General features: G+C 47.2%; 1 protein-coding gene across 1 annotated transcript in view; it reads right to left on the bottom strand.

Annotated features, from left to right (window-relative positions):
* The window catches only part of pi4kb (phosphatidylinositol 4-kinase, catalytic, beta), a 15,747-nt gene extending 1,947 nt beyond the window's left edge, over positions 1–13,800 (bottom strand). Inside the window, exons 1-10 of the mRNA XM_080005401.1 lie at positions 13,663–13,800; positions 9,735–10,378; positions 7,650–8,012; positions 5,737–5,964; positions 5,418–5,642; positions 5,184–5,290; positions 2,700–2,804; positions 2,409–2,532; positions 2,062–2,327; positions 1,853–1,985 (exon numbers count right to left, since the gene is read on the bottom strand). Coding sequence (XP_079861527.1) covers positions 1,853–1,985; positions 2,062–2,327; positions 2,409–2,532; positions 2,700–2,804; positions 5,184–5,290; positions 5,418–5,642; positions 5,737–5,964; positions 7,650–8,012; positions 9,735–10,376 — 2,193 coding nt within the window. The 5' untranslated portion in view covers positions 10,377–10,378; positions 13,663–13,800. The remainder of the gene's footprint in view (positions 1–1,852; positions 1,986–2,061; positions 2,328–2,408; positions 2,533–2,699; positions 2,805–5,183; positions 5,291–5,417; positions 5,643–5,736; positions 5,965–7,649; positions 8,013–9,734; positions 10,379–13,662) is intronic.
* Positions 13,801–14,401: the final 601 nt, after the last annotated feature.

Below are 14,401 nucleotides of genomic sequence, written 5' to 3'. Positions count from 1 at the left end.
CCGTCACAAACCATAGATAAACCCAGACCTCCGTCACAAATCCTGGATGAATCCAGACCTCCGTCACAAATCCTGGATGAATCCAGACCTCCATCCCAAACCAGGGATGAACCCAGACCCCCGTCACAAACCAGGGATGAACCCAGACCTCCGTCACAAACCAGGGATGAACCCAGACCTCCGTCACAAACCAGGGATGAACCCAGACCTCCGTCACAAACCAGGGATGAACCCAGAACTCCGTCACAAACACGGGATGAACCCAGACCTCCGTCACAAACACGGGATGAACCCAAACCTCCGTCACAAACCAGGGATGAACCCAAACCTCCGTCACAAACCCTGGATAAACCCAGAGCTCCTTCACAAACCATAGATAAACCCAGACCTCCGTCACAAATCCTGGATGAATCCAGACCTCCGTCACAAATCCTGGATGAATCCAGACCTCCATCCCAAACCAGGGATGAACCCAGACCCCTGTCACAAACCAGGGATGAACCCAGACCTCCGTCACAAACCAGGGATGAACCCAGACCTCCGTCACAAACCAGGGATGAACCCAGAACTCCGTCACAAACACGGGATGAACCCAGACCTCCGTCACAAACACGGGATGAACCCAGACCTCCGTCACAAACCAGGGATGAACCCAAACCTCCGTCACAAACCCTGGATAAACCCAGACCTCCGTCACAAACCATAGATAAACCCAGACCTCCGTCACAAATCCTGGATGAATCCAGACCTCCATCCCAAACCAGGGATGAACCCAGACCCCCGTCACAAACCCTGGATAAACCCAGACCCCAGTCACAAACCCTTGATGAACCCAGACATCCGTCATAAACCAGGGATGAACCAAAACATCCGTCACAACCCAGGGATGAACCCAGACCTCCGTCATAAACCTTGGATGAACCCAGACCTTCGCCACAACCCAGGGGAACGGAGCACGCTTCAACAAGGAGACTCCAATCTGCACAAGAAGGCCAAGCATCACCTCAGAAAGGCCATCAAAACTGCAAAAACACATTAGAGGACCAACATCACAAGGACTGGGGACCATGACACCAACACTCCCCACCCGACCACACCAGCTGAACTTGCTTCATGTTGGAACCACTAGGTACTGGAACCCTCACAGAACCCAGATGGAGTTGGCCCCGTCTCTTTACGACCTGCTTGGACCAGCTGGTTCCTGTCTTCCATCACTGCAGCAGTCTGTCCTCCAGCTTGCTTTAAGGATCATTGACGTTATGGATGATCAGATGTGAGGGCTCTGTGACATCAAACTCCATGAATGATGGTGTTTTTTATCGTCAACACCCTGTTCCCTAGCGTAAAAACACTGGTTTTAGTTGTTTTATTTGGAGGAACTGGTGCCGTGCTGCTCTGAAGAGTTGAATGAGCATTGAACAGATTCTACAGCCCAAGAAATAACAATAATAATAGTAATAATAATAATAATAATAGTAGCGACCAGTCCAGTTCCTAGTACAACCAGTCCAGTGCCCAGTAGAACCAGTCCAGTGCCCAGTACAACTAGTCCAGTTCCCAATAGATCCAGTCCAGTTCCCAGTACAATCAATCCAGTTCCCAGTACAACCAGTCCAGTTCCTATAACAACCAGTCCAGTTCCAAGTACAACCAGTCCAGTTCCCAGTACAACCAGTCCAGCTCCCAGTACAATGAGTCCAGCTCCCAGTACAACCAGTCCAGCTCCCAGTACAACCAGTCCAGTTCCTAGTACAACCAGTCCAGTTCTTAGACCAACCAGTCCAGTTCCTAGTACAGTCAGTCCCGTTCCCAGTTCAACCAGTCCAGTTCCCAGTAGAACCAGTAGACTCACATCAACAAACTCGGCGGTGAGCTTGAAGGCCGAGGTCTCGAAGCCCAGGTTCTTGGGGGAGCTGGACAGGATGAAGCCAAAGTCGATGTGGATGATGTGGCCTTCAGCGTCCAATAGGATGTTCCCGTTGTGCCTGGGGGCGGGGTTAGAGACACCTGTCAGTCGAGTTGCCCCTTCCCCTCGCCTTAGGAATCCTCCCCCCTCCTCACCTGTCTTTGACCTGCAGCAGGTAGCAGATCAGGCTGTACCCAGCACAGCTCTGGACAAAGTTCCTCTGCGCGCTGAGGAACTCCTCGGTGGTGGTGCTGCCGTGCTCCTGCAGGAAGTAGTCGAGCAGGGACAGCTGGCTGTGCTTCTTCACCTGGTGGATGGAGACGGCATTCACCACTGGTTCAATCATCCCACTGTCCGATGACAGAACCAGGATCTTGTATGGCTTGATCCACAGGGGGACACGCTCCTGGTCCCAGATGGTCTGCAGGGGGCCATGTCGGCATGTTAGCATGTGTGAAGAGAAGCCTTGAGATAAAGACACTGTTTCCCGGTCAAAGGTCACCTGCAGCTGCTGCAGCACCTGGTAGGCCAGCAGCTCCTGCCTCAGGTCATCTCCACACTTGACGATCACAGACAGCAGCCGCCATGATGGAAGGTGTCCGTACGGCGAGCCCTCCCGGATCCGCCTGCGCCATGAGACATTCATTAGACAGGAAGCCTCCAAAGCAGCCATGTTGGGCTGCGACAAGTCACATGACACGGTAGTGTAGATCTAGAGGACATAGATCTAGTAAAACGTAGATCTTGAAAACAGGTCTTGAGGACGTGGATCTCGGAAAGGTAGACCACCCACCGAACCTTCTCCTGCCACGGCTCCTTCAGGGCGACGGCCGACGGATCTTCAGGATCGCGCTTGAACGTGGTGGGAGTCTGAGCAAGCTGCTCGGAGAGACGCCGCCTAGAGGACACACCAGGAAAAACACTGTGAACCTGATGTCTCCTGCTGCTATGTGTAGTACTGTAGTAGTACTGTAGTCGTACCTGATGTCTCCTGCTGCTATGCTTAGTAGTGTAGAAGTACCAGATGTCTTCTGTTGCTATGAGTAGTACTGTAGTAGTACCTGATGTCTCCTGCTGATATGTGTAGTAGTGTAGTAATAGTAGTCTAATAGAACTGTAGTAGTACCTGATGTCTCCTGCTGCTATGTGTAGTTGTAGTGTAATAGTACTGTAGTAGTACCAGATGTCTCCTGCTGCTACGTGTAGTAGTAGTTAAGTAGTACTGTAGAAGTAACTGATGTCTCCTGCTGCTACATGTAGAAGTGTAGTAGTAATGTAGTAGTACTGTAGTAGCACCTGATGTCTCCTGCTGCTATGTGTAGTAGTAGTGTAGTAGTACCTGATGTTTCCTGCTGCTATGTGTAGTAGTAGTGTAGTAGTACCTGATGTCTCCTGCTGCTATGTGTAGTAGTAGTACCTGATGTCTCCTGCTGCTATGTGTAGTAGTAGTGTAGTAGTACCTGATGTCTCCTGCTGCTATGTGTAGTAGTAGTGTAGTAGTACCTGATGTCTCCTGCTGCTATGTGTAGTAGTAGTGTAGTAGTACCTGATGTCTCCTGCTGCTATGTGTAGTAGTAGTGTAGTAGTACCTGATGTCTCCTGCTGCTATGTGTATTAGTAGTAGTGTAACAGTATCTGATGTCTCCTGCTGCTATGTGTAGTAGTAGTGTAGTAGTACCTGATGTTTCCTGCTGCTATGTGTGGTAGTAGTGTAGTAGTACCTGATGCCTCGTGCTGCTATGTGTAGTAGTAGTGTAGTAGCACCTGATGTTTCCTGCTGCTATGTGTAGTAGTAGTGTAGTAGTACCTGATGTCTGCTGCTATGTGTAGTAGTAGTGTAGTAGTACCTGATGTTTCCTGCTGCTATGTGTAGTAGTAGTGTAGTAGTACCTGATGTCTCCTGCTGCTATGTGTAGTAGTAGTGTAGTAGTACCTGATGTCTCCTGCTGCTATGTGTAGTAGTAGTGTAGTAGTACCTGATGTCTCCTGCTGCTATGTGTAGTAGTAGTGTAGTAGTGCCTGATGTCTCCTGCTGCTATGTGTAGTAGTAGTAGTGTAACAGTACCTGATGTCTCCTGCTGCTATGTGTAGTAGTAGTGTAGTAGTACCTGATGTTTCCTGCTGCTTTGTGTGGTAGTAGTGTAGTAGTACCTGATGCCTCGTGCTGCTATGTGTCGTAGTAGTACCTGATGTTTCCTGCTGCTATGTGTAATAATAGTGTAGTAGTACCTGATGTCTCCTGCTGCTATGTGTAGTAGTAGTGTGGTAGTACCTGATGTTTCCTGCTGCTATGTGTAGTAGTAGTGTAGTAGTACCTGATGTCTCCTGCTGATATGTGTAGTAGTACCTGATGTCTCCTGCTGCTATGTGTAGTAGTAGTGTAGTAGTACCTGATGTCTCCTGCTGCTATGTGTAGTAGTAATGTAGTAGTACCTGATGTCTCCTGCTGCTATGTGTAGTAGTAGTGTAGTAGTACCTGATGTCTCCTGCTGCTATGTGTAGTAGTAGTAGTGTTACAGTATCTGATGTCTCCTGCTGCTATGTGTAGTAGTAGTGTAGTAGTGCCTGATGTCTCCTGCTGCTATGTGTAGTAGTAGTAGTGTAACAGTACCTGATGTCTCCTGCTGCTATGTGTAGTAGTAGTGTAGTAGTACCTGATGTTTCCTGCTGCTATGTGTGGTAGTAGTGTAGTAGTACCTGATGCCTCGTGCTGCTATGTGTAGTAGTAGTACCTGATGTTTCCTGCTGCTATGTGTAATAATAGTGTAGTAGTACCTGATGTCTCCTGCTGCTATGTGTAGTAGTAGTGTGGTAGTACCTGATGTTTCCTGCTGCTATGTGTAGTAGTAGTGTAGTAGTACCTGATGTCTCCTGCTGATATGTGTAGTAGTACCTGATGTCTCCTGCTGCTATGTGTAGTAGTAGTGTAGTAGTACCTGATGTCTCCTGCTGCTATGTGTGGTAGTAGTGTAGTAGTACCTGATGCCTCGTGCTGCTATGTGTAATAGTAGTGTAGTAGTACCTGATGTTTCCTGCTGCTATGTGTAGTAGTGTAGTAGTACCTGATGTCTCCTGCTGCTATGTGTAGTAGTAGTGTAGTAGTACCTGATGTCTCCTGCTGCCATGTGTAGTAGTAGTGTAGTAGTACCTGATGTCTCCTGCTGCTATGTGTAGTAGTAGTGTAGTAGTACCTGATGTCTCCTGCTGCTATGTGTAGTAGTAGTGTAGTAGTACCTGATGTCTCCTGCTGCTATGTGTAGTAGTAATGTAGTAGTACCTGATGTCTCCTGCTGCTATGTACACCGTCTCCTTGCTGTCCAGACTGTTGACGCTGTCGACTGAAAACTGACTGATATTGTCACAACTGCTGCTGTGCTCCGGCAGCTAGACAGGTTGAGAGAAAGACAGGAAGACAGACATCACATCAGCCTGGTAGTCCAGGGACCAGTCCTCCACCCTACCTCAACCTGCAGCTCCCCCATGTTGTCCCGGGACCAGTCCTCCACCCTACCTCCACCTGCAGCTCCCCCATGTCGTCCAGGGACCAGGCCTCGTCGTCATTGTCGTAGTTGGGGACGGTGGAGAAGCTCCCCGCTCGCTGCTCCGTGGCTCCGCAGTCCGGGAGGTTCTCCACGGAGCGCGTGCTGCGGATGCGGTTCTCCGGGATGCGTACCGGGACGCTGGACGCTTCGAAGTTGTCGCAGTCCAGGACCTCCACGTAGATCAGGTACGGCGCCTGTAGGGTTCAGCGCGAACCATCACTAGTAGCGGCACTACGACCGCTCCTCCACACGGGGCAGGACGGTGTGGGGCGAGTGATGCAGTCCTACCTTGTCCTTGGAGTTGAGCACCACCGCCTGGCTGTGGGGGACACGCACCACGTGGTGGCTCTGGGTGGAGGTGGGGAGCCACACCCGTGCGGGCAGCTTGTGGTTGAGCAGTGACAGCTCTGACACCAGCCGCTGGGTCTTCTGCTCCTTGGTGGGCAGCGTGGCCAGCCGCTTCCCGATGGACACCAGGGACTTCATGAACTCCCTCTGGGGGGCCAGGCGCACCGGCTGCAGGGCACAGGGCGTTAGTGAGGCACAGAGGGTTGGGGGTTCAAATCCCAGCTCGCCGGTCAGACTTTGAGGAAATAATAGAGAAATTACTGAAGTAGAATGATTCTATTTTCTGTGTCTAGTTTGTGCTAAATGCAGATGATGTCATCACCCTGTTAAACCACAAAGTCCGATCACCGACCTTGTGGTTTAACAGGGCGATGACATCATCGGCAGAGTGATGATATCATCACCAGGGTGTTTGATGGACAGAGCACTGGGTCCAGACGGGACACAGAAAAAGACAGACAGGAGGACAGATAGGTGACATATGGTCTTCGTTCTGATTGGTGGAGAGCAGAGTCAGAGTAGAACCCGGTGACACCCTCCCAGTAAACCACATGACATCCCAGAATGCACCAGGGCAGAGCAGGGCTGAACTTACAGGAACAGTCTCAAAGTCTAGACTGTCCGAGCTGGAGCCGCTGTCCTGGGGGTCAGAGGTCAGCGTTAGAATAACAACCAAAGCAAACTCTGGGACTGGGAGAGGTTGACACTTTAAACACATTTGAGGCAGTTACTGACTAGTAGTAGTAACTGGTAACTAGTACTAGTTACGATGAACTAGTTACTATGAACAAGTACTAGCAAGCAGCACTACGAACTAGTACTATGAACTAGTACTAGTTACTATGAACAAGTACAGTGGTACCTAGACTTAGGACTGTCATTGGTTCTATAAGAACAGTCGTACGTTAAAAGTCGTCTGTCAAAGCAATTTTTCCATATGAATGATGACATCATGAAGGATGTAAATAAACAAAATACACAGAACAAACACACCAAATATGAAAAATATATGGATAACCCACAAACTACGTGCACACACCATGTAGCTCGCCCGCTGACTGGCTGCTGACTGGCTGCTGACTGGCTGCTGACTGGCTGCTGACTGGCCGCCGACGCGCCAAATGCAGTCGGTCGCAAGTCGATACTAATTTTGGCGACTATGGCTGCTGGTATCTTGGATTAGTCGTTAGTAGATGCGGTCGTAAGTCGAGGTATCACTGTACTAGCAACCAGCACTACAAACTAGTACTAGTTACTATCAATTTGTTGCTATAAACTAGCAACCACCACTACAAACTAGTACTAGCAACCAGCACTACGAACTTGTTCTAGCAACCAGCATTACAAACTTGTTCTAGCAACCACCACTACACACTAGTACTAGCAACCAGCACTACAAACTTGTTCTAGCAACCAGCACTACAAACTTGTTCTAGCAACCAGCACTACAAACTTGTTCTAGCAACCAGCACTACAAACTTGTTCTAGCAACCAGCACTACGAACTTGTACTATGAACAAGTACTAGTTACTATGAACTTGTATTAGTTACTATCAATTTGTTACTATGAACTAGCAACCAGCACTATGAAGTAGTTCTAGCCACCAGCACTACAAACTAGTACTAGCAACAAGCACTACGAACTAGTACCAGCAACCAGCACTACAAACTAGTACTAGCAACCAGCACTACGAACTAGTACTAGCAACCAGCACTACGAACTAGTACTAGCAACCAGCACTACGAATTAGTGTTAGTTACCAGCAATAGGAAGTACTGATCAGTCAGTTCCAGCCTCAGGCCTCCAAGCTTCTCCTCCTCCCCCTCCCCTCCTCCTCCCCTCCTCCCCTCACCTCATCCTGGTTGCTCTCCACCTTGGGGTTGCTGGCCGTCCTCTTCAGGTTGCTTCCCAGGCTGATGCTGACGGTGGCATCGGACTTGGAGCGCTGGTGGGTGCGTTTGGAGGGGGACAGGGTGTGTTCGGCCCCCCGGGGCCCGGTCCCGTGCAGGGGTGGGGCGGGGCAGAAGGGCGTCAGGACGGGCGGGTCACGACGGGCCCGGGACCCCGCCGGCTTCAGCTCATCGGACAGGATGAGCTTGCGGAGCTTGGTGCCTCTGGAGTGTCTCTGGGTGGAGATGTGCATGTCGGAGGAGTAGGCGCCCAGGAGCCAGGCACACTGCAGTGAGAATGAGATGCTCTGCCGGCAGCGGTGAACCTGCAACCCCAAAAACACTGAGTTCACTCCTAGTTCAATCCCAGTTCACCCACAGTGGAGCCATTAACTCCAGTCAACATCACTGGACATGAACAAATCCTAAAAGTATGAGGAAGGAAGGAACCTCCAGCTTGGTGGTAGTTGTACTTTATACAAGTTCTGAATGGAGCTAGGCTAGCTGATCCCCTCTGCAGCCATGCATTGAGCTAACACAGTTAACATGTAGAGCTGCGTGTTCCTTGAAGCACTAAACTACATAAAGCTCAAGTCTTTCTCCCATTTCCTTAGTCAATTATTTGAAAACCTAGACTTCCCTTTCCATGTCCTCAAACCCCACCAGCCGTTATGAATTGATTCTCAAAGTATCTTAATATTTCTAGGATGCCAAAATGCCAAAATGTGCAGCGTGACCGGTAACACCGGTGTTGTGATTTTATCCACCGGGGTGAAAGATTCCTCACGTGGCATCCCTAGTTGTCAACAGCAGGGGGCGGTGTGACAGCGCCAACAACAGCCCTCTCTCCAGACAACCAACAAGAATTCAAACGAAAATGACAGTTGTTAGGGCATCGAACCAATGTGGACATTGTTAATAGCGTGTTAATGTTCAGCTGTTCATTATTCTAGAGTCTAACTGTTTAGTTGTGTTTAAATATTCTCATATTTTTGTTATTATAAAGGGTGTCAAGCTTCACCTATTTGTTTTCTACGGTTTATTATTATTATTATTATTATTATTATTCCACCACCACTTTGATCCCACCAGTTGCTTTGATGCAGCTCAGCACCTTCACAGACACGGGTCTTAGTGATCTCAGTGTCAACATGTCAAACCGCAGAGCCATCGAACCAAGACCCATGGCCATGTCTGGCACCGCTCATCACATCCGTCTTGTTTCAAATCGTCTGCTCCTCATGATCGTCAACTTTCACACTCACCCCACTGACTTCCACCAATCAGATCTTTCCCCATTATGAATTTTCTGAAAAACAATCTTTCAACATCCCCTCCCAGGCCATTAGTCAAATTTCAACCAAACCAACTGTTTTCAATTCCTTGCACTCCCATTTTTTTGAAATTCTTCTGTAGTTTTGAAACTCGTCTCAATATGGCCGCTACAGGCGCATAAGTAGTGGCGACATTGCCAAATAAACAGGAAGTAGGCTTCGGAACACTCCTATCTTCAGTCCTATCTTCACAAAACCTGGTTCCCAGCTCCGGTTTTCTCTCCTGAATTTACTGACACTGCGTGGGTTGGCCTGAAGGGGGCGCTCCACCCGAGAATTCATCAAGATGGTCACTACTCCTCCACCGTGCGTCCCATTTACTAACACTACAGCCATTATCTGAATGATGCAATCGCAAATTGGCCAAATGTCGCTTCGCTGTGACCTCCAGTCACGTGTGTGGTGTCGTGGTGCTGCTCCTCATGGTAAATAGATTTACTGCAGAAATGATCAACTTCCGCCGTCACCCTTTTCGCCATTTTTCATGGTCTGAAACAGAAATTTCGACATTTCCTCCTAAGCCATTGTTCCAATTTAGACCAAACCAGGTTTATTGGATTCTTTGGACCATTATTGTTCAATGTTCCCAAAAAAGTTCTGAAAGTCCAAACAAAATGGCCACCACAGACATCAACGTTTTGGTGAAAATGCAGAATAGTCAGGAAGTCGGCGTAGTTTGTAAAGGCTGCAGCGCTGGAGAAGGGTGACACTCACCATGTAGGGCTTGATGGCGTCGCCCACGTCCTCGTCCATGTGGATGTACATGTTGAGCAGCTGCGGTAGGTAGAAGTCCACCTCCTCATGGCTGAAGCTAAAGAGCCGGTTGCCGATGTAGGCCTGCACACCGGGCTCCTTGGAGTTGTGCAGGTAGGAGATCGCCATGGAAACGTCAAACAACTTAGACTCAAACAGGCGGAGCAGCCACGACTGCTTGGACGGGTTCTGCCGCTGGCGGCGCCGGGCGCTCCTCACCGTGCCCGGCTCCTCCCCGTCCTCACGGATCCTGCCGGGCTTGGCTCCGGGTTCGGTGCCATTGTGGGGTGGAGGCTCCGCCCGAGGCTCCGCCCACTCCGCCTGCGGCTGCAGTTCCACTCGCTGCTGCAGCTTCTGCAGGACCTCGCGGCAAGCCAGGCGCGCCACCTGGGGGTCGATCAGTAGCTCCCCGGGACCCTCGCTGATGACGCCCAGGGGCGGGCTTGGGGCCCCGGGGCCCTCAGATGGGTGAGGGCCAGAGGAGGAGGGGGTGGAGGGGAGAGAGATGGAGGGGGAGGAGGTGATGGAGATGGAGGGGGAGGAGGCAGAGCTACGCTGCTCCTCCGAGTGGGAGGGAGACAGCTCCAACTCAGAGTCACCCATCACTGAAAGAGAGACAGGGGGCGAGGGACAGGGGTAGAGAGACAGGGGTAGAGAGACAGACAGTATAACACACTGTGTAGTTATGGCATCATTACCACTAAACCCTAAATTTAATACATCTAGAGTTTTTACTTGCTTTGTTTGGAGAAGAAGGCTCCGGTGGGAGCTGCAGGCGGTAGTTTGTCTTTCCCTCCCAGCGTTCACCTCCTTTTCTGCACTTATCTTGGTGACTAACTTAAAAGTGGTGCAATTACTAACTTATTGTTTATTATTCTAAAGTCTAGTTAGTCTGCTAAAACCCTGAACGCTTTAGCTGTGTTGTATAAGTATTCTCATATTTTTGTTATTATTTATTATCTTTATTATTGAAATAAAAGTTACTTATTGAGAAACAAGTGTTTCCAGACTGGATATTCCAACATGGCGTAGCCTTCAGTGCTAAATTGAAAATGGAACTGAATCGCGATCTTAAAATCCAAAGTCAGACAGAATGGTGGTTTTGATGATGGTGACACCTCTGATGTGCTTGTAACGTCCTCAGATCATGTTTTACCTGAAGTAGGGATGCTTATTTACTATTTATTACATGACGGACCGCCGACCCTATGTAACTGATCGTTAACCGTTATTTCTACCATATTAAGAAAAATAATAATTACGTTCTGTTTATATTAAGACTTTACAAATCATAATTATAAATCAGGGGAATCATAAATGTATTTTTCTCCGTGCGTCCTGATGGCAGAGCCGTTCCTCCAAATAAGACAACCAAAATAGGGAACGCCGCCCGCGTTAAACAACCGCCCGCGGAATAATCAATAATAATCAGACACACAAAATAAATCAGGGTTAGGCTAACCCCACCAACCCCAACCAATCCTAACCCCACCCCGAAACTCAACGCTGAACCCAAACTATCATAACCCTAACCCTTACCCCAACCCCTTCCCCTAATCCTGACTCCAATCCCCAACCAAACCTAACCCCACCCCCAATCCCAATCAATCGTAGCTCTACCCCTTTCCCCAACCCTAATCCCAACCCTAATCCCCAACCCCTAATGGTAGGATCACAGCGCCGGTCCAAGATGGGTTTCAAACGGTGCTCGGCTTCATCCGGTTGCAGGGGGCGGAGCTGCAGGGGGTGGAGCTGCAGGGGGCGGAGCTGCAGGGGGCGGAGCTGCGACCAGCAACTATGAAAGTTGAGCAGTTTTCAACTGTATGCAAATGAGAAGCGCCGGGCGACAGCCAATAGAAGGGAACATACCCCCCTCAATGGAATTGATCCTTGGAGGATAGACGCTAGGATCACTGCGCATTGTTTCCAAGTTTCCATTTTCCGGTAATTACCGGCTTTTGACCTGGAAAATGTGTTGAAGTCCCACATATTTCAATCTCTCCGTCATAATGTTTGGTAAAAGTAATTCCCTCCAATCACGATTTGAATTAGTGCTGCCGGATCATTTTGAAAAAAGATTCCGCAGATCTGATCAATTCCGTTCTCGTCAAGTTGCAACGGGAAGCTAATGGGTTTGGACCATCTAAAGCCCATTGGAGAGCTTCACCTCTGACCAATCACGTTTGTCGATATAGAACTAAGCGCCGCCGCCTCCCCCGTGGACAGGTTGTTTTTATATTAAAGTTCCCAAAGCAGAAGCTAAATATTCATTGTGTAAAATATGTTGACGGGACATCAACACCACAAACTTTAGAAGAAGTAATTTTCAAAATGGCGTTAACTGACGGTTATTTTATTTTAAATAGTCAATAAAAAATAGTACATAACGACATGTGTTGATGATGTCATTCACTATAAAAGATGAGTATTCATTGTTTTTAGATCAATAAACAGAGAATATTTGACTGAATCGCTTCTGTTTGTCTGGGAAAATGAAATCTTCCAGGACACGTTGACCAGAATCTCTGACTAATACCACAAGTACTAATGCTACTAGTACTAATACTACTACATTATAGTACAATACTAATACTACTACACACTTGTACTAATACCACTAATACTAGTACTAATACCAATACCACTACATACTTGTACTTATTCTACTAGTATTAATACCACTACACACTAGTACTAATACCACATGTACTAATACTACTAGTATGCATACCACTACATACTAGTACTAATACTACTAGTACTAATACCACTTGTACTCATACTAATACCACTACATACTAGTACTAACACCACGAGTACTATTACTATTAGTATTAATACCACAACATACTAGTACATATACCACTAGTACTAATACTACTGGTACTAATACCACTACACACTAGTACTAATGCCACTAGTACTAGTACTAATATCACCAGTACTAATACTACTTACACTAATAGTATTAATACCACTACATACTAGTATTAATACCGCTACATACTAGTACTTATTCTACTAGTATTAATATCACTACACACTAATACCACTAGTACTCATACTAATACCACTACATACTAGTACTAATACTACTAGGACGCATACCACTACATACTAGTAGTAATACCACTAGTACTCATACTAATACCACTACATACCACTGCTAATACCACAAGTACTATTACTACTAGTATTAATACCACGACATACTAGTAAATATACCACTAGTACTAATACTATTAGTAATAATACCACTACACACTGGTACTAATGCCACTAGTACTAGTACTAATATCACTAGTACTAATACTACTAACACTAATAGTATTAATACCACATCTATTCCATTTTATTTTTATTGTATTTTATTCTATATATTTTTATCTTATTCTATAAGTATTCAACTTACTGTATTACGTTTTAGGAGTCAGTAAGTCGGTCTATTTGAAAGAATTTTATTTTATTGTGTGTTATCACCGGGTGCGTTGCATTAAATGTCACTGCATATATGTATGAAAGTATGTGACAAATAAAAATCTTGAATCTTGAATCTTGAATACATACTAGTATTAATACCACTACATACTAGTACAAATAGCACTAGTACTAACACTAATACCACTACATACTACTAGCACGAGTACTCATAGCACTAGTACTAACAGAGACTAATCCAACCAATACTATGTTCTATTCTCTGGTAGTCCTGTGTTTTGAAATAAGCACCGGGCCAGCAGCTAGCTGTTAGCATCTGGGCTCTAGTTGTGGATAGAACACTGCTAGCATGCTAACTAGCATGCTAAGAAGCCAACTGTTGAACGTCAGAGTTAAAGTTAGAAAGGCGCCGCCTGGAGGTTGTAACCCAGGGATCCGCTGCGGTTCCTACCTGGTGCGGTGCGGTGGATGGACTTTCACACATTTACACCATCTACACCATCAACTTCTCTGCTTCATCATCATCCCGAGAAGCGGCTCCAAGCAGCTGCCCCCCCAGCGCCTGCACGGATCCCAGCGCTAAGGAACCCTGAAATCGCGACGTCACGTCCACATACGAACCGCGATTTTGTCCGAGTCGACACCGGGTGAAGCAGAACGGAGGTCGCTTTTTAATCCGTTCGGTAACCGAACGCAGTTTTTCATACAGGCAAACACCGTAAACGCCTAAAACAATACTCGTCAGGACCCAAATCTAATCGTCCTGAAAACAGTGCGTGCGCGTGCGCGCGGTCACGTGGTATTCTCGGGCTGATCAAAGATGATATTGATCGGTGATTGATTTAATCTAATTTAATTCAGTGTGTCTGGTTGTTTGACATGTCCAACATATTTATGTTCCAATTTAATATGAAAAATATGTAGATACTTTCTCAACATTAATCCGAGAATGCAGAGGAAATTGAAATGACTCGGCTTCAAATGATTTAATTTGTTTATAAACATGTCCATTTATTTTTGTGAATTGATATCAAATTTAAGTGAGAAACTATGAATCCAGTTCTTTATTATTCAGAAATTCCTGGAATAAAAAAAAAGTCAATCTATCATCCGGGTCCTTTCGACCGTCCCGTGCCTCTGGATGGAGCAGCAGGTGGCGCAGTGCACTCTGGGTAAACTGCTTTGACTCT

This window comes from Zeus faber (assembly GCF_960531495.2).
Source record: "Zeus faber genome assembly, chromosome: 8".
NCBI lineage: Eukaryota > Metazoa > Chordata > Actinopteri > Zeiformes > Zeidae > Zeus > Zeus faber.
Note: the sequence above shows the minus strand (reverse complement) of the source record. Positions and strands in the feature narration are given on the sequence as shown.